Source organism: Phodopus roborovskii, unplaced genomic scaffold, assembly GCF_943737965.1.
Source record: "Phodopus roborovskii unplaced genomic scaffold, PHOROB, whole genome shotgun sequence".
Lineage (NCBI taxonomy): Eukaryota > Metazoa > Chordata > Mammalia > Rodentia > Cricetidae > Phodopus > Phodopus roborovskii.
The window spans coordinates 7,111,399-7,138,773 of record NW_026126413.1 but is presented as its reverse complement, the minus strand read 5'-3'; the positions used below and the strand labels follow the sequence as shown (position 1 = coordinate 7,138,773).

At 44.5% G+C, this 27,375-nt stretch overlaps 1 protein-coding gene and 1 non-coding gene across 2 annotated transcripts in view; both read right to left on the bottom strand.

The window, feature by feature from the left end:
- Positions 1-988: 988 nt before the first annotated feature.
- LOC127221118 (U6 spliceosomal RNA) lies at positions 989-1,095 on the bottom strand. The gene has a single exon (XR_007834424.1). It is a non-coding gene; the product is annotated as a U6 spliceosomal RNA (small nuclear RNA).
- A 9,837-nt stretch (positions 1,096-10,932) lies between these two features.
- The window catches only part of Arsb (arylsulfatase B), a 149,629-nt gene continuing 133,186 nt past the window's right edge, over positions 10,933-27,375 (bottom strand). Inside the window, exons 7-8 of the mRNA XM_051182983.1 lie at positions 14,439-14,561; positions 10,933-13,381 (exon numbers count right to left, since the gene is read on the bottom strand). Coding sequence (XP_051038940.1) covers positions 13,116-13,381; positions 14,439-14,561 — 389 coding nt within the window. The 3' untranslated portion in view covers positions 10,933-13,115. The remainder of the gene's footprint in view (positions 13,382-14,438; positions 14,562-27,375) is intronic.

Sequence of the window (27,375 nt, the reverse complement as noted above, 5' to 3'; positions counted from 1 at the left end):
ACAGGATTCTTTGGAAAGATATCTTCTGGAAAGAAAAGAACAAATTAGAATCTCGACATTAGTGTAGAAGTGTTTTTGTTTACTTCCTGCCACCGCCAATCTACTTACTGTATTTGATTCTGAGGTCAACATAGGAGTCCCAGATTGTTACACTTGCTGGTTGTTCTCTAGGAAAGCTGACCTAGTCTGGTGTAAGTGCTGAGAAGCAGTCAAGGGCAAGAGAGCAAGAGACCATGTGGCTATAATACTCTGGGTGTACCAGGGGTCAAACCTGGGGAAGCCGGGCTCTGTGTCCAGTGCTCACATCACTTAGCCTATGGCAAAAGAAAAAAGAAAAAAAGAAAAAAAACCTCTGCTGGGTTGAATACTAAAATGAGTGGAAAGTGAAAGACAGATTAGGAGAGTGTTCAGGACAGTTTCCTAGGCTATATGTCCTGTGCAATCAGGACAGTCTCTCTGAGCATGCACAGTGCTCCAACTTGCAGTTTATGGATTGCTTGATACATAATGACTCTGATTTAATTTAATATATGACATCCACAAACCCATCTACTCCATCTGCCTCAGCAACTTCAGGGCTCAAGAAGATCCATCATTAAAGAAAGAAAGAAAGAAAGAAAGAAAGAAAGAAAGAAAGAAAGAAAGGAAGGAAGGAAGAAAGAAAGAAAGAAAGGAAGGAAGGAAGACTTAGGGCTGGAGAGATGGCTCAGCCGTTAAAAGTGCTCACAATCAAATATATATGTGTGAGTGTGTGTGTGTGTGTATGTATTTTTTTTTTTACTTATTTTGCTTGCATATATGTCTACTCATCACATGTGTAGGTTACCCACAGAGGCCAGAAGAGGGTGCTGGATTCCCCTGGGACTGGAGTTACAGACAGTTGTGAGCTGCTATGTAGGTTCTGGGAGCCAAATCCTAGATGTCTGGAAAAGCAGCCAATGCTCTTAAACAGTAAACCATCTCTCTAGCCCCTATTTTATTTATTTGTTAAAATATGGACTGCTTCATAAATTTGTATGTCACCCTTGAGCAAGGACCATGCTAATCTCTGTGTCATCCTGATTTATATATATGTATGTATGTATGTGTACATACATACATATATATCCATGTGTGTCTGTGTGTGGGCATGTGCATGTGAGTGGAGTACCCATGGAGGCTAGAAGACGGTATCGGATCCCTTGGAGCTGGGGTTACAGGTAATTGTGAGCTGTCCAATATGGGCACTGGGGACTGAACTCGGGTCCTCTGCAAGAGTAGTATGCTCTCTTAACTGCTGAGCCATCTCTGCAGCCCCAAGATCTAGCTGCTGAATGGAAGTCAAACATAAACTGTTTTGTAGTATAAAAACCTATGACTTGTAACTATCATTTCGTTGATTTCCATAGTAAACACACAACTCCTTTCTTCTGGATTGGCAAGTTTAAAGATGTTTAACACAAAGTAGGCCCCAGATACACATCAAAATTAGTGCATTTGCTCATCTCAGCTAGAATTATTTTATTTTTACCCAGAGCCGCCCCCCCCCATGAATGTCTGTCTAGATTATGGCTTTAAAAATGATAAAAACCCTCTCCATTTTCTCCATTTTTTTTTTCTTTTTGAGGCATGACCTCATGAAATAGCTTATGCTGGCTTGGAACTCATGATCCTAGTAGGGATTGCAGGGATAGCTATCACAGGCAGGAATGACTTAGATAAATACATTAGAATGTGTAACCCAAACAAATGTTGGAAGGGAGAGCATTCAAATGAAGTCACTTTGACTCATGGTATTCTTCCAGAATAGTCTTTAAGATGACTCAAATAAGAGCAGAAAAATGTCACCTGGCTTGATAGTCAGTTTTGTTTCCTTGGTTCAGTGGAATTTTCTGTCTCTCTGTCCTTACATTTAACCCCACCTTTCTCTTTTGTATCATGAACAGACACCCGAGAGACCCCTTGGTATGTGTTAATGGTACAATCTTTTTCCTGGAAGGTTCAGAAAACCATCACCACCACCAACCATGGGGCCACTTGCAGCCAGGACCCAGACAGAACAATGACACTTGACTCCCACCCCAATTCCTTTGGGAGTCCATTGAATATCTGAACATCAGAAATGTGCGTAGATATCCAGCCAAGAGTCTTCAATGTAAGTCATGACACATTGATCCCATTAAGTTAGGCAATTGTCCTTGGACCTGGCTCAGAGCTGGCACCATGTACCTATAATAGAGAACTGGGTTTGGTCAACATTAGTTTTGGCAACAGATCTGTGAATGATTGATAACTGAACATTAGCCAAATCAGAGCTGGATATTGCTAACAGGCAGGGAGTTTGAATCCCCATGACAGAAAAGAAGTAATTGATGTTGGAATTCCCACAAGGCAGCAACTATGTCTTCGTCTCTTCTTGTTATAACAAAATATTAGCGCCTGAGTAATTTATAATGAATGGAACTTTATGTTTTTGGAGGGTGGAAGTTCAAGATTCAGGCAGGCAGGTTAGTGTCTGGTGAAGGCTGGTCCTGTGTCTAAGGAAATGTTGTCTCTATGGGAAGTGACAAATGTCTTCACATGGCAGGGGTTCAGAAGGGCAAAAATCCTGCATGAGGGGATGTCCCTTTTTAAATAAAGAAGCGATAGCCTGAGCTTGTTGTGATCTTTGGGAGGTTCCATCACAGATCTTTCTATTGCTTCCTGACCTCCTGCTGCCCGCTCCTCCCCAGCCAGCGGATGGCTTCCCCAGCGCATCTCTTCAGAATGCTCACCTTTGACTCACTTTGAAGCAGCAGCAGACACCTGAGATAACAGGATGTGTTCCAGTCCACATCCTGTTGGCCACTGCTACCACCTAACATTTTTCTTCTCCTTCCTCGGCTCTGCCTTCAGTCTGGCACCTCCTCACCCCGCTGTCTGTGCCCCTCTAAAATGTCAGGGAATCACAGGGCAACTTCATCTTCAAGCCAAGCTTCAAACAAATCAGAAAAATAATTTCTATGTGCTTTATAAAGTGGATGTGGGAGGCATAGAGATGCATGTATTCATTCTTAGCCTGCAAAAAAAAAAAAAAAAAAAAAAAAAGGGTCCATTTTTGGGGCATTAGCTGTTCGGTGCTATTAAATGGCTTCCTTTATTTTACATTCAAAGACAGGAAGATAAAGAGAAATGTTTTGCAAAAAAAAAAAAAAAATCCAAGACTTTCATCAGTTTCCTGAAGGCCTTTCTTCTACCTTTGATATTCAAATCACCTCCTTTGAAAAAAGCCCTTTGTGTCCTGTCAGTTGTCTCTCCTTTGCTAGTGACTGCTCTAGTTTCTGTCAGATCCTTCTTAGTGAAGGGATTTACACACACACACACACACACACACAGAGAGAGAGAGAGAGAGAGCTCCAACATCATTGCTTTATCTTCCTATATATTTACAGCATCAGAGGCTGAGCAGAACCAGAGGGAAGGTGAGTCCTGGTCTAATAATGGCAGAATATTTGTACAAGGACACTTTGCATAAAAGGGGGCGGGGCTCATCGGCCAACACTATGTTATGACAACTTTTGCTTCCCCAAGCACTAACATAGGAGATTAGATATCAGACAGGGGAACAAGCAAGTGCCTCTGCCATCCCAGAAAGAGGAGTTATACCTTCCATGTGTCCCAGCCAAGACGGAGGTAAGGACTGATTAGAGCCAGCAGAGGGAATTGCCAAGAGCTCAGCAGAAGGCAGTATGTTGAATCTCAGAGCCAGAAGAGCTTTGGAAGTTTCTAAGGGAGCCTGAGGGGATACTTATCAAGACTAGTTTGACCTCTGTGACCATCTGGGCCCAGCACAATCCCGAGTTAAGACTGTTCAGGTCTGAGTCTTCAAGAGACAACAAAGGAAAAAACACAGCAAATTGATTTAAATGTAGTTTTATGGGAAAGTGGCGTCTTCGGAAACAAGTCCCATGGCTCACAGAAAGCTGTTCATTCGTGTGGTTAGGCTTGAGGAAGACCAGACAGCTGAATAGACATTCAATCGACAAACACAGTCAGATTGTTTGTGGAGAGATGGAAGGTAGAAACGAGGCAGAGAAAGAGAGAGGTCCTGCTTTGGAGCCCCTTCACTTCAGCTCAAAGGAGTCAGCATGCTAGGGGGAGGTAACTTTGGGGTTCCATGTTTTTGAGCTCCAGTGTAGGCTACTAAGGTGCAATAGGGTAGAGCCCCCAGCTTCAAGTCCTGTTCTGCAGAAGTGTTCTCTCCAGCCCAGACTTCTGGAAGTCTCTTCCTAACCCTGAACATCACCCTCCAGCACTGTAACACTGGCTCAGCTTCTTTCGAAGTCATCTTTGCCCATACTGCTGAGTCTCCATGGTTCTATGAGCAACACACCCAGCTTCATGAACTTATGACTGAAGGCCATTTTCTCGGTGATAGGATAAAGTGATGGAAACAGTGACTTGTTCTCTTCATAAATGTATTCTGAACTTGGGGCAGGGCAGGGAGAGAGCAGTAGGAGAGAACAGCAGTAAGACAGACTGGAGAAGGTGATTTGGTGGGAGCAGGGCATAGTCCCCAGTCCCCAGGTGAGTCCTAGTGATTCCTGCCTTCTGATGCTCACACCTTCCTGCCTTCTGATGCTCACGCCTTCCTGCCTTCTGATATTCACACCTTCCTGACTTCTGATGTTCACACCTTCCTGCCTTCTGATGTTCACACCTTCCTGCCTTCTGATATTCACACCTTCCTGCCTTCTGAGGCTCATACCTTCCTGCCATCTGATGCTCACACCTTCCTGCCTTCTGAGGCTCACACCTTCCTGACTTCTGATGTTTATACCTTCCTGCCTTCTGATGCTCATGCCTTCCTGCCTTCTGATATTCATACCTTCCTGCCTTCTAAGACTCACACCTTCCTGCCTTCTGATGCTCACGCCTTCCTGCCTTCTGATATTCACACCTTCCTGCCTTCTGATATTCACACCTTCCTGCCTTCTGATGTTCACACCTTCCTGCTTTCTGATATTCACACCTTCCTGCCTTCTGATGCTCACACCTTCCTGCCTTCTGAGGCTCACACCTTCCTGCCTTCTGATGTTTACACCTTCCTGCCTTCTGATGTTCACACCTTCCTGCCTTCTGATATTCACACCTTCCTGCCTTCTGATATTCATACCTTCCTGCCTTCTGATATTCACGCCTTCCTGCCTTCTGATATTCACGCCTTCCTGCCTTCTGATATTCACGCCTTCCTGCCTTCTGATATTCACGCCTTCCTGCCTTCTGATGCTCACACCTTTGAGGAAACCCGCCCTGAGCAGGTTCTGGGTTCAGTAGCAGACTTCTAACAAACAGCTATGAAAGGCATGTGCCAGCTAACTGCTTCACTGCTGTGACAGACGCCTGACAGAAAGTTTGAAGGAAGGAAGGTGTGCTTCAGCTCATGGCTTCGGTGGTTTTGCTCCCTGTTTGGCTGGCCCCATTGTTTCTGGGCCTGTGGTGAGGAAGAAAATTACTGCAGAGGAGTATAGGAATAGGATAGAGACTGCTTGCCTCACAGCAACCGGGCAGAAGAAAAAAGGAACAGAAGGAGGAAGGGAGGAAGGGAAGGGAGGAGGGAGAGAGGAAGGGAAGAAGGGAAAAAGGAAAGGAGGAACAGAAGAACACACACACACACACACACACACACACACACACACACACACACACACGGGTCATCCCACATGGTTTTGTTTCAAGTAACTTACTTCCTAAAAACAGGCCCTTCTTAGGAAAGTGTCCATGGCCTTCCCAAATGTCAACAAATTATGACTCTCTCAAAGGGTTAATCTACCAGGTAGGAACCAATACCTGAGCCTTGTGGAGTAGAGTTCATATTTTTTTTAATGCTTTTTCTTGTTTTTTTGTTTGTTTGCTTGTTTTGAGACAGGGTTTCTCTGTGTGGCCCTGGCCATCCTGAAAATTGCTCTGTAGACCAGACTGGCCTCAAACTCAGAGATCTGCCTGCCTTTTCCTCTGCCTCTGCCACTGGAGTGCTGGGATTAAAGATGTGCACCACCACCTCCGCCTGGCTGTAGGATATCATTTCTAAGAGGTTAAGATATGAGTACTTGTAGTTCCCATCATGAGAACTCTCACTAGCACCCTATTCATCCAAGCCACACCTCCAGTCCAGATGCCTAACTCATGAGAGTCCCTGAGACAAGCCATACCTCAGTTATTGGCCCTCAGACACTGGGAGACAGTATGTGTTTTCTGGTTTTAGATGTAGTATTGTGGTAGATCATTAGACATCACTAGATAATTTATATGGTAAATGTTAATATGGAGCCATTTTCTTGATTTCTGAGGACAGCTGAGAGGAAAATAGAAGAATCACTTAAAAAATTTTGATAAACATAATTAGTATCTTACATGTTTTACCAAGATGCCTGCCTTTACTTTCCCCCCAAAATTCACTTTACTTAAGGTACCAGTAGTTTATCTCTGTCATTTATAGTCTCCCGAGCCACCCACTACCCTGTGGCAGGAGAAAAGTCTACAGACAGGGGTTGATAACTAAAAGATGCCAGGAAACATACTGTTTGCCCTTGATGGCTTGCCCTTGACTTTGCAAGAAGTGTCTCAGCACCGGGCATAAATTCCAAAGCCAGTACCCTGCAGGGAAGGTCAGGCAGGAAAGCATCTGACATACAGCAGGAGCCAGTGAAAGGCGAAACTCTGAGGAGAAGCCTGGAAGATGAAGGGGAAAATCTGAACACATCCAGTCTGGAGACTATACAAGGGTTTGAAGTCATGAGCTGACCTGTTGGAGGAGATCCCAGGGTAAAATGGTAAAGTCTCTGCTCTGAGGGGGCTGGAGGGCGTAAAGGTTTGCCCTGCTCTGATGAAGACCCTGAAATCTTTCCAGCTGGGATAAACAAAGCTTTCACGGATAACCCTGTCTCTAGACGCCTACGTCCTGGGAGCAGGGAGTTTCATGGAGCTACTACAGTGGCTGAGTAAACTCCCTGCATGGTTTGTTGATGTGGGGTCCTGCAGGCTTATACCCAGGAGTGACAAGGCCGGGGCAATGGTATTCTACTTGCAGAAGCAGGGAAACCTGAATCTTCATGGCTACACCAGCTTATGCTCCCAGTAGAGGTGTATGAGGGCTCCTCTATCCTCGTGTCCTCTTCAGTATTTGTCATTTGTTAACTTGACGACAGCCATTCTAACTGGAGTGAGACGGAATCTCAGCTTTAGGTTTTTGAGATAAGGTCTCATCATCTAGCCTTGGCTAGCCTAATCTAGAACTCGCAGGCGTCTGCCAGCCTCTGCCTTCCCAGTACTAGGATTAAAGGCTTGTGCTACTGTGCCAGCCAGACAAGATCTGTCTTCTCTGATGATTGAGGATGCCGAACACTTTTAAAAGTATTCATTGGTTAGTTTATATTCTCTCTCTCTCTCTCTCTCTCTCTCTCTCTCTCTCTCTCTCTCTCTCTCTCTCTCTCTCTCTCCTCCCCCCTCTCTCTGCCCTGCTCCCTTGAGACAGGATCTCTCACTGAACCTGGAGTGAGGCTGGCAGCCAATGAGCCCTAGAAACCACAGTCTCCACTGCCCACAGAATGAAGGCTGCAGAAAGGGGCAGCCTTACCTGGGTCTCTATGTGGATACTGGAGACTTGAAATCAGGCCCCCAGGCTTGACTGCAAGTGCACTTGGCTAATATGCCATCTCCCCACCACTGGTATTGATTCTTCTGAGAATACTCCATTCAGTTTATTAGCCCATTTATTGATTGGGTGGTTTGCTTTTAATGTTCTTTCATTCTGCAGCACTTTTCATATCGACCCCATATCTGGTAGTCGGCAGAAGTCCTCTCTCCCTACTCTAGGCTGCCTGTGCACCCTGGCAATTGTCACTTGCCTTCAGGCAGTGCTGCCAAGTCACAGTCTTGGCATCAGTAACCCCAGCTCGCTGGGTGAGAGTTTATTCACATTTCAGTTCTTTCTTCCAGGCTGGAAATAATTCTGAGCTAACATTTAAGAGCAATTTGTATTCATTGTGTTTCTATCATTACTTCCCCTTTCTCGTGGTGAAGGCACTACTTGAAAGCATTTACAGAGTGAGCATGTGACTTTAGGGGAAAGTTCCATATTGTCTTCTCACAGTGAGTGGGTCTGGAAGAGTGGCAGCAGTGGCCTGGGCACTCTGGGAAACTTCAGGGGTGCTGGCTGTCCTTAGGAACAGTGGGGCTGGACCTGTGGGCCGTGGTGATTGGACACTACAGGATACATAGAGGAGGACCTGGCTGGCGGTGGCACACAGTCCTACCAGCTACATGCCATAAATCCAAAGGAATGCTTTCATTCAGTCCCTATAACCCTTCCAAACCACACTAGCGGTTTCTGTCACGAGTCAAAGTGTGCATAGTCAAAGGTCTTTGTATTAACAGTTGTCTCATGGAGGTGAAAAACAAACTGGAAAATGTTAAGATGAACTGGACTCCCTCATTGGCCTGCAAGCCGCCCTCTGATGTCCCAACGGCCATACATCCTGAAACCAAGGGAGTGCAGTGTCCTTCCTTCCTGCGTGTCTGTACCATCCTGGGTGGCTTTCATGGCAACTGGGCAAAGGTGAGAGCAATGTGTCTCCTGCCACCTGGTTGACTGCATTCACCCTTAGGAAATCACAAGGCTAGGCTATGCAGACTTCAGACACTCTGTCCCCAATGAACAACATCTTCCCAGTCTCTGTTTCCCCAAGTGGTATCTTTACTCGGGTCTTTCCATGTTATACTTGGGTATTACATTACCCCCCCCCTTTTTTCTTTTTTTTAGCGTGTGCCCTGGCACAGGGAGGGCGAACGATGGAGTTTTCTTCTTCTTCTTCACTGTGTGAGACTTCTGTCGCCAGACTCAGCAGCAAGCACCTTTGCCTACTGGCCCATCTCACTGACCCTGTATGCTCTTGCTTTTAATAATTCCTCACGTGGAATTATGCACTATTGTCCTCCATGTCCAGTGTCTTTTACTTATCACAATGCTTTCAAAGTTAATCAAAATTTTTGAATGTATGAAAACAGCACTTCTTTTTGTGACTGGGAAACATTCTATTATGTATACACCGTGCTTTATTACCCACTTATATGTTAATGGATACTTGAGCTACTCCTCTAATGAGTCTTAAAAAAAAAACAAACATAAAATGCGTCTAGAGAGATGGCACAGCTGTTAAGAACCCTTACAGATCTTCCAGAGAGCCCAGGTTCAGCTCCCAGCACCCAAGGCAGCTGACGTCAGGGGACCTCACACCCTCTTCAGCTTCTCTGGTACTCATACATACGTTCCTGTACACATGCGCACATGCACACTAAAATAAATATTTTAAAAGACATTTCACTTTCTTGTTTTAAATAATTTTATGTCTGGACAAAGATTGCGTATTGGGATCGGCTAATTCAACCATCTCCTTACCAGAGGGGGAAACTGAGGCAATGAGCTGGTTAGATAATTTGCTTCAGTGGTTGTTCTACCACTGAAATAAAGCTGGAACCTTTTCCTGCCACCTCTTTTCCAACAGCAGCATGTGATAAATGCATGCCAACTTGAGTGGGCAACCTCTTCCCCCAGGAGGTGAACTGTATCTACTGCAGCAAAATACAAGCACAGATCCAAAAGTCTCTTCAAAAGTGTGCTCCTTCTCCTGCGTATGGGCTTACTTAGTGCCATTTATAATGAATATAAAAAAGGCAGAAGTGACCTGTACACTTCTGAAGACTAGGTCATAAAAGGCGCCGAGGTTCCCTGCCCGCTGCCCCCTCTCTAGACGGCCTGTCCTCACAGGTGAGGACATCCTCAGAGTCACCACTGTTGCCCACATGGCAAGGAACTCAGGCTTCTGGCCACAGCCAGCCCACGGGGCATCTCAGAACCAATCATCCCATCACATCCAAGCCTCAGATGGTGTCTCCTCAACTGCTGGGCCACAGACTCCGAAAGGCCCCAGAGCTGAACCCACAGCTAAATCCCGAGTCCTTGCCCTTATGCCACATGTGCGAGAATCAATGTCTGTTGTTTGGGGCTTCTAACTTTTGGGATCATTTCTTAGCCAGCAATCAAAATCTACCAAGCTCTGTCATCACCATCTTCATGCCTGCCCTTCCCTGACGCCTGAAGGTGGGGTTTAAATGAGTCCATGAGAGCCAAGTTAAACTATGAACAGGTATTTATCAGGGAAGAACTTACGCAATTAATAGTAAATGGCCGCTGTGCCTTCCTGCTCCTGGAGATGCAGTCTCTGCTCTTCCGGAGTTCTCTGCCAGCCCCTCCTCTTCCTTATAAGGGGTCACATTTGCACACCTGAAGCCAAGCCCCTAGGATGCGGTCACCACTGCAAGTCTATTGTCGAAACAAGATGCCACTCTAATACTCTGCAGTGAACGTTCCTTTTCTGTGGCGCTAAAGTACGGAACCAGGGCCTGTGTGTGAGTCAAGCTCTCTGCCCCCTCGCCCCATGATGTATGTTCTTAGGGCAATGTCTCGCTTGTTTCTTTCTAATGTTTACTTATTATTACTGTGCATGTGTGTACGACAGGGCACATATGTCAGAGGACAAGTTTTGTAGCCAAGCTCAGCTTATTCGGCTTGTGTGATAAGTGGTTTACTCTCTGAGCAATCTCACTGGCAGTACGTATTAAAACAAAACTGTGATATATTTGCTCTTATTTGTGTAACGGATGTGTTGACATAACATTCATGTAATATAAAACTGGCAAATCAGAAAAAAATATGGCAATGCCTGTATTACACAACATCTGTTTTCCTTCTCCGCCTTTCAGTGTACTGGCACGCTGGGTCCACCATGACATACTGCCACCGCTGCCGGGCTCCTGAACTTACAACCATCACAAGCAGAGACCCCCCTGGCTGACAGTTTTAGGTTTATTTTGTCCCTCAAATCTGGAACAGTCATGTGGTAACAAAGAGGCAAGTTTGAAGGTTAATAAACAAAACCTTCTTTAAAGGTAAACACATTTGGAAAGAACTAACATTAACATTTCCAAAGAGAAGTTATGAATCTTTTCTTTTTACATAAATCATAAAAATCCAAGGAGATTGCTCCTGAGACCTATGCCATTCTATTTGTTTTACTAAACAGAATCTCTAGTCATTTTTAAAAACATTTTCTGAAAATCTTCTTTAACCCATTCATATGTTAACATGCCAAGGATAGCCCACACTCAAAGAGCTCGCTAGCTATGTTAACATTCCCAAGATAGCTCACAATCAAAGAGCTAGGACTGAGGGCAGCTGCTCAGAGAATAATGAGGGAAATGCAAATGGGTGTTATGAAGTAGTAATCTTCAGTCTCAGAAGAATAACAGTCACCTACTGCCGTGGGACAGAAGGAGCATCCAGTCTCATGCCATTCAGGCTCTCGCCATAGGCTCTGGAGTAAGGGGTGGCCTGATGGCTAGCTTTCTGCCAGCACAGTTGAGTAAAGGTTGGTAAAAGATGTCATTAGCTGTAGCACCATTTTCTTGCAATAGTCTTATCACAATAAAATACAGAATATTAATGGTCAGGAAATATTGCTACTAAACTGAAGATGGCTGTACATAAGGACCTATATCATATTATATAGTTGTTTTAATTTCTAGTGCTTGGCAAAGAATGGAAATGGAGATTGTTGACAAAAACGGATACCTTTTGTCCCCCTGGAGAGGATATCACAGTCCTACCATGCAAGACCAGTGACTGCCCAGATATACAGATCAAGCTCCTACCAGGCCAGAGGGGACAACTTAAGGACAGACTAGCATGGGCTGGAGGACATTGATACTGCCCTTCTAGTCAGCTCACTGGACTAGTATCTTTCATGGTGAGTCTTTCCCATTTATTCAGTTCATTCACTCATTTAAAAAAGCATACTGGGTGCCTATACCCCAGACCCTGTTGCAGGCGTTGGAGTAAGCCGTGAACAAGGCAACCATGGTGAGGAGGAGCAGGGTTTTGCATCTATCTGGGTTTGACACTCTCTGAGGCTAATCTGGATGGAGTCAGATTAGCAGAATATAAGGATGTCTGAGAAGGGTGGAAAGTCAAATAATGTATTCTCATTCTTCAACCCCAGAATAAGAGAGGAATAAGAGAGGAATAAGCATGGTGTCTCCTCGGTTTTACTAAGGCCAACACACCAGACACTGGCCACACCCTTTCTCAAACTGCCCCTTCCATCATCCCAGGACAAAAGTGCTTTCCTGGCCTTTCTTCCCACTGCTTGAGAAAGCAGCATAGATCATGGCATATCGGTGACACATCCGCAATCCTCCTGGATTCCATGCAACCACCTTAGCAGATGCCACGGAACCACAACACCCATGAGCATGGCCACAGAATGACCAGTCCATCCTCTCGGGGCAGGGCTTAGGACTATCCCAGAGCTCAGAATGCTTGGAGTGGAAGGGAAAGTGACCTCAGACACAGGACACTGTAGTCCAAAGGCATAACAGGAACAGAGCCATACAAGCCAGGGTAGCAGAAGTCTAGACAGAATGAGCAATAGAGAGTGGGGTAGCAGGGTAAAATACCTTTAGTCATCTGGAAACCAAAGGCATGGGCATCCTCCACGCTGGCTTATTGCAATGGGCTTTCCCCTCCACAGGGAGATGAAGGAGTGAAGGGTGAGCTGGCGGGTCATGGGTGTGGAAGCTGAGCAAGATCCCATAGACAGGGAGCCCTTATGGCCAGCAGAACAACTAGCAATCTTCTGCCTCTTTTGTTACATGTGTCTTGCCAATAAAAGTGGTTATTAGCAGAGGGAGTTCTAATGACTGACTTGTGAAGCAAAAAGAGCCAGCTGCTCTGGCCTCAGGACTCAGGGATAGCTTCCTATGTCAAGTTCCGTTCCCAGCGACTGCAGTTTAGGAAGCAGGATGAACCCAGCCACCCTGGGCTCCAGACACTAACTCCAGCCAACAGCAGGATCGTCCATATTTTACTGGCTTTTGGAATGTACTGTGGTTTGAAACTGGACTCCCTTGGTGGGTTATGTAGCATGAGGGCCATGTGAAGTGACTCGGGTGATTTTTAAAAGGAGAGAAAAGTCAAATGAGTAGGGGCCCAAGGTCTAGCCTGCACCTAACTGTGCTCAGACTCCCGGCCCTCTGGAGCCCTACATCCAGGGGCTCCACACGCCGGTATCCTTGGGATCACAGCGGGGGTCCATGGGTGGGAAGTAGGAAGGCACAGAGTGCTCGTGGTAGTACTGCAGGCGGGAAAGCAGCTTCAGGACAATGTGGGGATGCTTCTGGGACAGGTCGTGTCTTTCCTCAGGGTCCTCATTGATATCAAACAGCCAGAGTGTCTTGGTTGATGAATCCAGTGACTGTATCTCAGAAATGTTGGATTGAGATGGAGGTGGGAACCAGAAACCACAGCCTGGAAAAAGAAGAAGACACGAAACCCACTCAGTGGGGAGAAGCACTGTGAGTTCTAATCTCAGGGCATCGGGGGGCGGGCGCATGGCTGCCCTGGCTGTGGGTCTGGCTATATAAGAAACAAAACAAAAAATCCCGCCTGATTATAGCTTTGTCTCAGAATATGACTCCCATACTTTAATGGGACAGGTCCTGTTGCTTTACGACAGGGGCATCAAAAGTACATGTGGGGCGGAGGTGGGAGAAGAATTTCAGTTGTCACGGTGACTGGGGGGCGGGGGAATGAATGTACTCCAGGTATTTAGCAAGCACAGCACAGTGTGATACCCAGGACAATCCCAAGCAATGAACTGTCACTGTAAACACCAAGAACACTCACAAGCTAAGCACGGCTGAATTGCATCAGAGCCTGTGTAAATGTGCCAACATGTCCCGTTCTGAGAACGGAGTAAGTGAAACAGACAGCATTGCTGGAGGATTGGCTAGCTAGATGTGCTACGTTTGACAGCCACACATGTCTGAAATCCATAGAGTCTATGAATCATTCATGTGGGATTTTGTGATGGGGGTAATTAAAAATAAAACAAGATCCGAAAACTCAGAGGAAGTTCAGATTGAACAGCTGAGGCCATTCCTCTACTCTGCAGCCTCAAAGAGACAAGAACATTTTTATTATTATTTTTTTTTTTAAAGGCAGCCATCGTTTTGGTGAGCTGTCCTTTTTGGTGGGAAGTCTATTTAGGCCATGACAACAGCAGAAGTTGCATAATACAGACCAGACAGAGGCCATGAAACCCCAAGTAGATATCCTGCTTTCTTAAGATCTGCAGGGACCATAAAAGATCTGAAGGACTAGTTAGCGTTTCAGATGTCTGAGAAAACAGGGGGTTGGCAAGGAGCCTTGAGGAGCTAGGAAAGGAGGAAAAGGGCTTAGAACACAGTGATAACAACCTCCCTTTCTATGGGAATGACCCAGAGAATGAAGTCCCAAGAGGACAGAAAGATTGGGGACACAGCCCCTGCTCTGCAGCCATAGGAAGGGAGCTAAGCAGTCTAACCTGGGTGGCCTGTGAGGAGCTTCCAATTCTTGTATCTAATCCCAGCATGGATAGATGTGTTAAAGGCAGAATATTCTAAAGGAAAAGAATCGTTCTTTGCTTCAGCTATGCTCTCGCCAGGACCTGGGAAGAAACAGTGTGGAAGAATTACATTGCTGTTATTGGCCTGAGTCATTATAAATCAACATTTTATACCCTTCTTGCGGAACAGTAGCTTTTATTCAACAGCAGCGTGCAAATGTGTGTCCTGCCACAGAAACGAATCTTTTATTAAATATAAACAGAAAGTATAGTTATATTAGATGTCAGTCATAAACCACCACAAATATAAAGCAAACCCCAAAGAGATTAGAAGACTAATCCAGCCTTAAAATCACTGCCTCCCGCCAAGACACAGAGGCCATATGCATAGCAGTGTCTGTTACAGCAACTGAACGAGGAGTTGTGTGTGAGTTCTTTTTACTCTTAAATGTTTTAGTAAAGTACATTTTTTGAACACTTATGCTTTTGCAGATAGCATATTAAATTATAAATGCATACTTTATGATGTCTGTCTCAAGCTAGGAGAGGTTAAGCACACCACAAAAAACCGAGGATATATTTAGCTTTAAACCATTCGTGAAATTTAAAAGTTGGTGAGCAATGCTTTTAACTATTCAACAGAATAACTATGGGCATATAAACTATTCTTAGGTAGCATGAATTATATCAATTCATCATTGCAAGGTCTTTTAGCAATTGACCAAGTTTCTGAGGGAACAGTTGTTAATACTCACCTCACTTCAAGTTTAGAACCAGTTAATGGACAGAGGCAGACTGACCTAAACCATCACCTTTTGTACTAATGAATCACCCACAGAGGACATGGCTTCAGATCACAGAGGAAAAAAAATGCTAATAACTGACCCTTGACTTACTCAGCCACCACCACTGAGCTTGCTGGACAGTCCCAGGGCAACCTAGAGCCCAGTGATGACAGACTGCCTACATACATCCAGGGCTCTGAACTTAGACCTGGGAAGAGTCTCAAGCTGAGCATGCCCTCTCATCTGCTGCAGAGAAGAATGCTCTATGTGAAGTCAAGTTCAGCGTCAGCTGAGGATATTGGTTGACTCCTGAAGGCAGAGGCCGGGTGTACTCACGACTATACGCATGTTTACATATTTATAAGCTTCCCACTTTGGACCTCGCTGTATAATATTTAGTCTGTTCTGAGTTTACATTTCTTTGTTAACTTTTCCAGTATGGTCAAGGCAATTGTCTGGGGGACGCTGCAGAAGGTTACTGAACAGGTGGCCAGTCTAGGGAGTAATTGTCACAGTGTGTGGTCATGTCTGTAAAAGTACGAACCTAAAACAACTAAACTGAACAGGGCTGGAGATGTGGCTCAGCTGCAGGGCTCTTCCCAGCACGTTCAAGGCCCCTGGTACTGCCGAACACAACTAAAACAACCAGTGTACACTCCACCAAGGTGATGAAGGGGGGTGGAAAATCAAGACAGGCTAGGCAGACGACAGTCAAACAGCAGACTTTGTGTGCCGTGCCCTGCCTCCATCCCTCCAGAGTTTTGGGGCTCCCTGGATTCAATGCAGGGGTTGGCTCAGGCTCCACAGGCCACGGAAAAGGTGAGGGGCCTAACCCTTGTCAGTCATTCAGAGTCTGGACATTGGTCCAGTACACATCAGTGGTTTCCATCTTAATAAGCACCCACAAGGAAAACCTTTCTGACTTCTTTCTTCTTTGCTTGCAAATACTTGGCTGTAACACAAACGGATGCTTTAGTGATGGAGGTGGGTGGGGCGGGGGATGGGTATCACAGGAAGCAGGTCCCTGGCACACAGGCTGTGCTAAAACTGTAATCCTCTCGTCTCAGCCCTCACGAGTTTATACAAAGGCCGCATTTCAATACCAAACATTTCGGATGTGAAATGAAACAAGCATGTTTTGGTGAACATAAACAAAGGAAAGGAAACAGCTATTCAGCCCTGCTTATATTTATATACATTGTTTTTCTTAAAACAAACAGGGACAGAAAACACCTAAACAAGTTTAAGGCTAAATGATGAATGATAATACTATCTGGACTTTTTTTTTTTTTTTTTGAGTGACTGAACAAAGAGGTCAAAAAAACAAAAAAACAAAACAAAACAAAACAACAACAATAAAAACCTAACACCCTAGAGCTGACACCAGGAAACAGATGTTAATATTTTGCTACATTTGCTTCAAACACTTACTACATTTTGCTTATTTTGTACGCATTTGTGTGCGCTTGTGTGGGTGTGGGTGTAAATGTGTGTGTGTACACGTGCACACGTGTGGCACTGTGGTATGTGGAGGTCTGAGAACAACATGAAAAAGCCATTTCTCTCCTTCCATCGTGTGGGCCCAGGGGTTTGAACTTGGGTCAGCAGTCTTGCCCGTTGGTGCCTTTACCTGCTGAACATCACCAGCCTCACATCTGCTTTTCAGATGAAAGAAGCTGGATGAGTTCAAGCGGAAGTTTCTTCTGTCCTCCTTGTTCAGCTCTCCTTTACATTTTCCACATGCTGTGGCTGCTAAGGCTTCCACACACCCTCAGCCATTTTAAAGTGCAGGGCCAGGTGGGTACACCAAGGAGTGCACATGGCATTGTTTCACACGTTACACACATGTGTGATTATAATATTATACCATACACATGTGCTATTATACACATGTAACTACCATCCCCGCCTTAGGGTTTTATAATTATATATGTGCATATATTCCTCTTTACTGTTGAACTTCACTATACAAAACACCACATCTTATTAGCCGATTTCCCAAGCTGCTTGATCCAGTGTCTGTTATTGGTTGTCCTACCGTGAGTACTGCTGTCTACTTCTAATGCACAAGCGATGAAGTTTCTCTGGGGTCTGTGTCTAGAACTGACCACTGGCAAGGTCCATGCTTTCCCATCATATCAACTGGCCCTCCTATCAGTAATATCCCCATCCTCTCAGTACTGGACCACTAAAATTCCTTGAAAGAAAACTTTGTCATCATGAAGGATGTATTCAGCAAGAACCATTTTTTTTTTTTTTTTCATGTCGAAGAAGGGTTTCTTCCTTCCTTTCTTTTTTTTAAATGAACACCTTGTGACGTCCCTGGAGAGAAAAACACACAGATGGCAGCTGCACAGCTTGATGCACAAGGGTTTGAACATCACCAGAGCTTCAGGACCCATGCAGGTACTCCCTCCTCAACCCACGATACCCACTGACTTAACTCTGCACAGCTTCGTTCTGCTTTGAACTCAATGTGAACAGGGAGTATGCAGTATGTTACTCTCACTTCTGACTCCTTTTAATTAAAAAACTCTAGACTGTTACAATGTGTCCACAGAAAGTGACCCTGAGATTATGTGTAGCCATGGGAATCAGCCTGGCTTTGGTATTTCCTCTGCTTCAATCACTAGAGAATCGGTGAAAACCCAACACCTTTCTCGTGTATTTGATTTGAAACCCATGAGGGACTGATTTTTGTCTATGAAGAGAGGTAGGAATCAAGAACACTTTCTTTTTCCTTTTGAACATGGCTGTTAACTGTCTAAACACCATTTAGTACAAAGGCCATGCTCTCCCATTCATCCGCAGTGATATCCTTGCCAACTGCCCCCATGGGGTGAGCCTGTCCCTAAAGCTTCAGTATCTAGTGGAACTCTCCATGATGCTGAGAATGGTCAATGTCCGTGCCAGACTGTGCTTTGGGCACTAGCCACATGTGGCTGTGGGGTATGAAATGGTTAGTAAATCTAAATAACTATTTTTTTTCCCCTTAAAGACAAGGTCTCATTGTGTAGCCCTGGCTGGTTTGGAATTTGCTATGTAGACCAGGCTGGTCTTGAACTCACAGAGACTTGCCCCTGCCTCCTTGAGTGCTGGGATTAAAGGGCTAGAGAGATGGCTCAGAGGTTAAGGGCACTGGCTTCGTAGAGGTCCTGATTCAATTCCCATCAACCACATGGTGGCCTACAACTATCTATAATGAGATCTGGTGCCCTCTTCTGGCCTGCAGGCATACATGCAGACAGAACACTATATATAATAAATACATCTTAAAAAAAGAGAAAAAAGGAAATTGAGTACTGAGATTAAAAGTGTGTACTACCACACCAAGCTTTTTAACCTAACCCATTTTTTAACCTAATACATGTTTTTCCACCGAGCTACACCCTCAACTGTATAGATGTAAGTATTTTACTCTTTTTTTTTTTTTTTTTTGGTGCTACTAAAATGACTTTCTAAATTTTCATGTTTTTTGGGGTCACTTTTACTGTCTGAAGTACAGTGATGACTATATGTTGGCTTACATTGCAAAACTTTGTTGAAGCTGTTTTTTTTATTAGTTCTCACAGCTTTTAAATTCAAAATTATATCATAATTTACTTAATAATTTATTTTGTGTGTGTGTGCTGTGTGTATATGTGTGTGTATGCGTATGTAGTGTGTGTGTGTGTGTGTGTGTGTGTGTGTGTGTGTGTGTGTGTGTGTGTATTCCAGGACATCTAAGTGAATACCAGGACAATTTGAGGGAATTGGTTCTCTGGGGAACCTGTCCTGGGTATCAAAATCAGGCCATTAGGATTGGTGACAAAAGGCTCAAGCATCCTTGAAAGATCATGACAGATTTACTTCCCTGACCATTTGAGTGTCTGTTCTTTTCCCTTTCTTTTGTTTTTCATTGCTTTGTCCAATTCTCCATGTAATTCTGATACAAACAGAGCAGAATATGTCCTCATAGTTCCTGATTTAGGAAGACACCTGTAGGACTTTGGACTAGATCTCCAATCAAGTTAAATAAGAATCCTTCTCCTGCTAGCTTGAGGGCTTTCATCAATGAAGGAGTATACATGTTGTCTAAAAGTTTTCTGGATCTGATAATCACTCTTTTGTCCTTTGATCTATTGACTCTCGTTGATTTTTTTCAATGAAGGCAAAATCGTTAATTAATAAATGATTTTTTTTCTTTGAAACATCTTTCATTGAAAAGTGGAAAAATCTTCATCATTAATTGATTTTCAGATGTTAAGCTGACCTTCACCCCACATGGTCACAGCATATAATCTTTATATATTTCTGGATTCTGGCTGTTAGTATTTTATTGAGGAGTTTTGTATCCAGATACATAAGAAATAATGAATTATTGAATTGGTGTTTTGGTAAGCTGACATAGATGGAACACACTGCCGGGCTAAAACACAGGAGGATGGAATTCACAGAAAAGCAAACATCAAAGATTTGTTTGTCAGGCTTGATGCTAATGAGGATGCAGAAAAGAGTTCTGATAGTTGACCTACCTAGTTCCCACACTTGCTCTATGAAGCAGGCAGCAATATCTGGCAATGGCTATTGGTGAGTGTCAACTACCATTGGTGTAACAAAGCTTTTCTGGTTTTAGACCCTCTTATACCAAGGTAGAGAAAGAAAAGTAGGCGACGTGATTATTATTTCAAGAAAATTAAAATGAAACAAGAACAAAGCAAAGCCTTTTCCCCTGATGTGGGGCTGGTGAAAACCTGTGCTTGTTCCGTCCGGGTCCAGAATGAGGACAGGGCATAGAAAAATGTTTATGCATAGAAACTATAATTTTTGCCATTTTCAGGTTTAATCTCTGTTCTGTTGTTCGATCAGTTACACACCTCCATGGATGTCTTTGCTTTTATTTGTTTTGCAGTTTACAAAGAGCAGTTTTAATATTTCATTCTCTTACTGAGCCATTTGCCTTTTCCTGTTCCTCTTTCCTCTCTCCCTCCCTCCCTCCCCCTTCCCCTCCCCTCCCCTCTCCTCTCCCCTCCAGCGCTGGGAGTCATTCTTAAGCCAAATGACCTGTCCTTATTTACTAACAATTTGCTCCTTGACTATGTTTAGTAAACTTTAGTTTTTCCAGAAATTTGATTGTCCAAGCCTTCCCTAATTCAGAATTCTGTCAGGTATGTTTTTCACAAACAGGAATGATTTCAGCTTAGTTAGTTGCAAATACATTCAACTTTTATACATCCAAGTTGAAAAAAGTTTTATTTGTCTGTTTGCTTATTATATACATCAGACATCTCTTTTTGCAAAGTAGTTTTCTTTTCTTTTATGTATGTGAGCGTTTTGCCTGCATGTATGTGAGTGTCACGTGGATTATGGGGGGGGGTGGGGAGAAAATAAATCTAGGTCCTGTGGAAGAGCAGCCAGTGTTCTTAGCCACTGAGCCATCTCTCCAGCCCTTCAAATATCTCTTAAAGTTTACGTAGAAGTTTAACTTGTGTTAAACATTAAATTGGCTGATCACTTCTTCCTGGTCAAACTAATAGAAAGTTTAAAAGACCCAAACTCTACGTGAAGTTCAAGCCACGGGTCTTTCTTGTGCCTACAGGCGAAAGGCCTGATGTTGGGAGTCTGCATCGCCTTCCACCAGATTTAAATCCACATAGGCTGCAGCTGAACTGAGACACATGTGGATCAAATCGTCAGGGCGCGCACGGTTTCATGTCCCATTCACCGTGGGCTCGCGCCAAGCTGTACTCTCATCGTGCTGTGTGGCAAAGCTTACATATCCAGATGTGAGTGCGTGCACTGTTGTCTTGTTTCTTATTTTAAAAATCATTACGGATCTAAACATAGAAGTTTTCCTCTTAAAATAGTTTCCTAAATATTACACTGGTTAGAAACCCTCTCTCCAGCAGATACTTTGCTGGCCCACTCTGATGCTTTGCTGGCAAGCCCCCGCTAACTTTTAAAGATGGAAAAAGCCAGTGACCTCCTCACTAGCTCCAAGCATGGGGAGAGCTGCGAAGGCTTTAGTGGACGCCCCCCCCCATCAGCACCCTATAGTTCTAAAGGAGATTGCAGACCCCACAGCAAGGTGGGTTTTAGAGGCGTTTAGGAGAACAATAGTTTTTTGTCATCTTAGTAAGTCACTGGACAACCCTGCCTCTTTTTCATTCTGTGTAAAACAAAGATAAAAAGACTGCCTAGCCAATGGGGTGAATGTGAGTCAGACATAGAGCTTATGGTGGAGGGGCTTGTGCACCGTGAGTGTCAAGAGCCAGGCTGCAAGGCTCCCAACTGTAGTTGCCACTGGACTAGGAGCATAGACAGAGCCAATGAAAAAGAAACCATCTTCATTCCAGTTGGACCTCTGGCCTGCCGTTGGCAACCATTAAAGTGAAGGTGTTACAAATGGTCCAGACTGTATCCGCTGTGCAGTCTGAACCAGAAGCCATAGCAACAGGGTCTGGTTGGAGAATTATTAGTTATAGGCACAAGGTCAACGTGTTATATATGGTATCACAGGTCAAGCTTCACATGAAAATGGGGTGAAACAGAATGGCGATCGATCGTTCATTCTCCAGTGGGGCCTGTAGTCCCCTATCACCCAACTCTGGTTCTCTGAGCCCAGTAGCTCAGCTGTGATGGCCCATCATCTGGCCCAGCCTGGGCTGATCTAGGCTCCTGTCCCCTTTCCCCCTTCAGAGGTCTGATGGTACCATCTTTGTCAGCATTAGCTGTACTTATGTGGGCCATTGTGCAGTTATTGCCCTTGGACAGTCCCACAGAGGACTTTGTGTTTAACCAGGTGGCCCACTGGAAAGTTTCAACATGTGCCTCCTTTAATTATCCAGCCCACTGTTTCCATTGTGCCTTCTGTGGGCACCTAGGGGACACTTAACCTTCATTCCTCAGACACAAAGCTCTTTTTACTATATCTACGCTTATCACTCTTGTGAGTGACTGTGTCCAAACCAAGCAGTCACCATTTTGAGGAATCTATCTGTACCCTCTTACAGAAGGATCATCTCAGCTGGGCTTGTTAACTATTTATACACCCTCATGGAGAAATATCTTCCTGACTGCTTAGTAATCAACTGCTTAGTAATCAGAGGGAAAGGAAGAGGAAAGAAAGGAGGGAGCATAGAACTAGACACAGGCATTGTCCCCTCAGAAATAGAGGCTCATTTACTAAGTTGACACTTTGTGTGTGTGTGTGTGTGTGTTTTAAGAACTCTACCACAGAACTGTACCTGCAGCCCTATCTAACACATAACTTCTTGGGCTAGTGCCGGGCACAGCCAGACAGAGGAAGACAAGTAAACAGGTAAGCGACAAAGGACAGTGGTACCAGGAGTGTGTGGGGGCAGGGACTCTAGGAACCCCAAGTGTGGAGTCTTGATTAGTGCAGGTCAGGGGAGAAAAGCTCTCCAAAGAAACGATGGTTAGCATGAAGCTGGGAGGCTGGCAGGCAATGCTAGGGTTTCATGTCATCCTTCTTTTGTGGGCTGAGGTACGAAGGAGGAATGTGATATGTGCACTGAGCTGTGGCAGACCCTGTCAGAGCTGTACACTCAGGCTGTCATTTTACAGTTTCTGCTGAAATTTCAATGTCTTCATCAAACCTTTCTTGAGGTTGTTCGAAATTCCTAACACAAGACTGGAATCTGCCTCGCTGTGGGAGCTTCCTGCTCAGGCTAGCTAGAAGCCATGCCCAGCTGTGGGCGCTTCACTTGCTTGCTATAGTCACTATGGTATAGATATGAATACTTTGTGTTGGGATGGATTTTCATTTATTGATACAAATTTAAGTTCAATTTTGTCATATGTATATTTTCCTTTTGTTTAGGTATTGTGTTTATATAGCTCTTTAGAAATGTAATGTAAAATGTAGTACAGATCATAGATAATATCCTATGATAGTCAAAACTTAGAGTTAAGTTAGTTAGGTTTTCAAGATACACAGAGATGTATTTGAGATAGCTAGGCATTCTTCAAACCTTTCAAAGACCTACAGAATATGGCATTTAAAATGGTTTAGGGTTTTTCTTGACAGTGAGACATAACTGCTCCTGGCAACACCACTGTGTCAAAAAGGAAGATGGACATAAGAAACGCATTATGAAATTTACTTCCAATATGGCAAGACTAGCCATTTGGACAAGATACTGCTCTTTTCTGGATTGTTTGACTTTATGCTGTATAAACTGGACATGCAGGACCCACAGAAAAGTAACTGCTGATTCAAGATGGACATTGCTACAGAGTTCCTGCTTCATGGAAGAGTCTGCCAGACAGTTTGCAGGACACAGAGAAAAGTCACTGACAAACTGCTGATACAGATAGACAGTTTAAAGTTTCCTGCTTTGCTGAAGAGTCTGCCAGACACACTATGGCCTACAGGCTGAAGATGGAACATTACAGAAGAACTTTGGGTGACTGACCAGGCAGTGAGTTGTCTCTGTCATTTCTAGAGTTTATATATTATCCTTCTGTGGTCTTTGATGGAGTTGAAGACAAATAGTTATGGTTATAGTTTTCCTAAGTTAGGATTAAAGATAAGTTACATAGACTTTAGACAAAGATAGGATAGATGATGGAATATTTTCTTCAAATCTTGCTAAATGTTAATGGACTAAATATTGTTAACTGTCATTCTTACTTCTGTTATATGATATATTTTGCTATGTTAAGGTTAAAATCCGTCTTTTTATTTAGATAGAAAAGAGGAGATGATGGGAGATGTCATTCTGTAAATATGTTTCTCATACTGGTTAATGAATAAAGCACTATTGGCCAATAGGAAAGAAAGATAGGCGGGACTAGGAGACAAGGAGGAGAGAGGAAGTAGTAAGGAGGAATCAAGATGGAGAGTCTGGAGAGAGCAAGACGCCAGCCGGCTCTCCGGTAAGATGAGACCACGTGGAAATACATAGATTAACAGAAATGGGTTAATAATTAAGACAGAGCTAGCCAATAAGAAATATAGAGTCTTGGTGTGTTAATTGGGGCTGGTGCAACCCCTCAAGTCCTTCTTTGGGGTTCTGAGAAAGTTCAAGTAGAGGGCCACGGCTATGTACATCTGAGCTGTCCGGATCACAGTGTGGTTCACCCACCACTGCCCAATCATTATCTGGGTCTTAGTCTCCTCCTAAGAGATCGGATGCATTGTTAGAACTGTGTGAAATCTCTTCCAGGGAGACAAGCCCCCCTCTGCTGACACCCTTTCCTTCTTCCAGTATTCCTAGGGAAACTGCCATTTTCTAGGGGCCCACTGTTTCAATAGCCTTTAGATTATTATTTCTGCCAACACCAGTTACAGCACAGCCAATGGCAGAAGGCGAGACCCTGACATGTGCAGGATGTGGTGCAGATGGCCTGTCCAGTGTTATGCTGGACACCAGAAGAGATGAATAGGAGAGAGACAAGGAGGAAACAGAATGGGAGATGCTGGGGGCGGGGGACAGAGGAGGGTGCTGGGAAGGAGGAAGAGGCGGGGCAAGAATGCTGGAGCCCAGTGCACTCTGGGAGGATTTAGCAACCAGCTTTGCCTTCCATTTTCCCTGCCTTTCCTACAATGAGGACACACATAGAGTGACACTCAGAGCTGGGAGCTCTAGCATCAGCTAACACTCCACTGTAGAGACGTAGCAGGGAGGCTTGCCTGCCATGAAACCGCCTGTTCCTTCCTAGGCTTCTTCCCGATTAATGCAAGTTTTCTGTAAAACCCACATTACTTACTGAGCATCTTGTCTGTCCTTGGCAAAATCCTTACAACCTGAAACAGGAGTGTCCGGGGGGGGGGGGGGAAATGCGCCAGACAGGAAGCAAATCAGAAAAAGCTGAGGAAGACTATTACAGATGTTACTTATTGCCTATAGGGGAAAATCAAAATGCCCAATATTTTATATATGCGCTCCACATGATGTGTTTGAAATGAATCTAAGTCCATGCTTTTCAGTTTACAAAGTCAATTTCTCTGACCCCTACTCACTCAGTCCATATTTGATACTGTGAAAAGTAGCTTTGATGGGGCCTGCTTAGCCTAGACAGAGTCCAGTGCTAATCATTGTTGAACTGTGCACACCGACTACTCAGAAAGAAGACTGTTTATGGGGAACTTCAACAGTTGGTTAATGTCTGACACTAGCCAGGAGTGTCAATTGAACAATGTCAGCCAAGAAACAGAAAGCAAGCACTCTCTGGGGTCCTGTCAGCCCAGCACTATTCCGATGAATGAAGCCATCGACATCGGTATAGACTTAAGTTGGCAGAGACCTTCTCATGTTGAGTTTATATAAAATCTTAGATAATTTATCTGGCAACATTTATTAGTCTATAAAACAAATACCTGTATTGATTACTGTATCTGCTAGATAACAAATCCTCAGAAGAAGGGGGAAAAAAAGCCAGAGTCTAATCACTAATGAAAAGATGATTTTGTTCAAATACCCAATATTGTAACATATGCAATAAACATTTGCTGTTAGGATGAATAAACACACAGAATATGAGAAGAGTCTAAAGGAGATGTCACCTCCCTGGGAGGACTTGGGTGGGAAGGGGCAATGGACAAGATGTATATGACCAGTAATGAAAATTTGAGGAGGTCAGGCATGATGGATCTGTAATCTGTACAGATTACACTTGTAATCTCAGCACCTGGGATGCTGAGCAGGGAGGACAGAATGTTATCAACCAGGCTAACCTGGCCCCACCCCTTGGGGACCTGGCAAAGTGTGCCACCTCTACGCATGGCAGGCAGTCCCCTGGCTCTGTACTCAGGTGCAAAGGAACCTATAAGAGTCAAACTCTGCCCTCATCCTCTCTCTCTTTCCACATTTTCTCTAGTGAGGCAGACAGATGTTCGTCTCTTTTTCTCTCTGTGTGTGTTTCTCTCTCTTTCCCTCTTCTCTCCCTTCCCTTCCCCTCCTCAATAAACTTTCTACACAGCCCTGCCTGATGATGTGTTTGTCCCTCATCCTCCATGGGACCCTTCCAAGGTCTCCCTCCAAGGTCCCAGTCTCTCTTGACTGGGTGGTAGTGGTGGCTCACACCTTTAATCCCAGCACTCAGGAGACAGAGGCAGGCAGATCTCCGAGTCTCTCTTTTTGCAAAGGTCTTCTCATTACAGAGTCTCCTTTTCCATCTCTAAGTGAGGAAAATGCATACGAAGCCGGCATTGCAGTGCCTGGCACAGGATAAAAAACAAAGGTTTTGTCAAACTGCACTCATTCTGACATCCTTCTGCAGTCTCCTGTACTTTTTCCTTTTTTCTGCATATGTGTGTTTGTATGGGGGGCACACATGTACATGTGGAAGCCTGAAGTTAATATCAAGTGTCTTCCTCCATTGTTCTCTATTTACTGAGTGAGGCAGGGTCCTCTCTCTGTGTGTGTGAACATGGATTGCATCCTTCTGTTCATCCAGCAGTAATGGCCTCATTGTCCTAGGAGTCCTGTGTCCCTAGTGTGGTAGGCAGGCAGCATGTCCACCCAAGTTTTAACATGGGTGCTGAAGACCTGAACTCTCCTTATCCGGTGCAGCAAGAGCTCTCTCTCCAGACTGCTTGTCACCTTTCCAGCCTTTGGTGTTCGTCTTTTAAATGTCTTCATTCCTCCAGATCAGAACTCAGCATTCCGCTGGGGATTTTAGGCTCCGTGATCTCACCCACATTTCTCAGTCTGTGGGATCCTTAGTGCCTCTCACCCCAAGGCCAATCCAGGTACCACGAGGCCAGCATCCGCCCTCTTGCTTCACTCACACACTTCCTCTTCAGTTCAAGCCTACATTTTCAGAAAAGGAATTTACCATTTATCTCTTATTTTCGGCCTTGGCCATGAAAGCAGGTTCAACATCCTCAGCCTGTCCCTCCTGCTCTGCTCTCTGCCCGCATGCCACAGGCCTATTGTTAGTCTTGTGGTCCAAGTGAAATAGAAAAGTCAGAAAAATCGTTTGTAACGGACAGTGCATCAGGAAGTTCCCATGAGCAAGCCCTCTCTGGTGTCTGGATATCTCATCCAGGCGCCTTATCCCAACTTCTACCTGCTGTAATTAAAGTGGAAGGAACCAACGTATCCAGACAGGGCAAAGAAAGGGGTGAAGGGGTCACGAGAAAGAGGAGCGGGGAGAAGGGAGACTCTGGCTTTGGTAGCAGG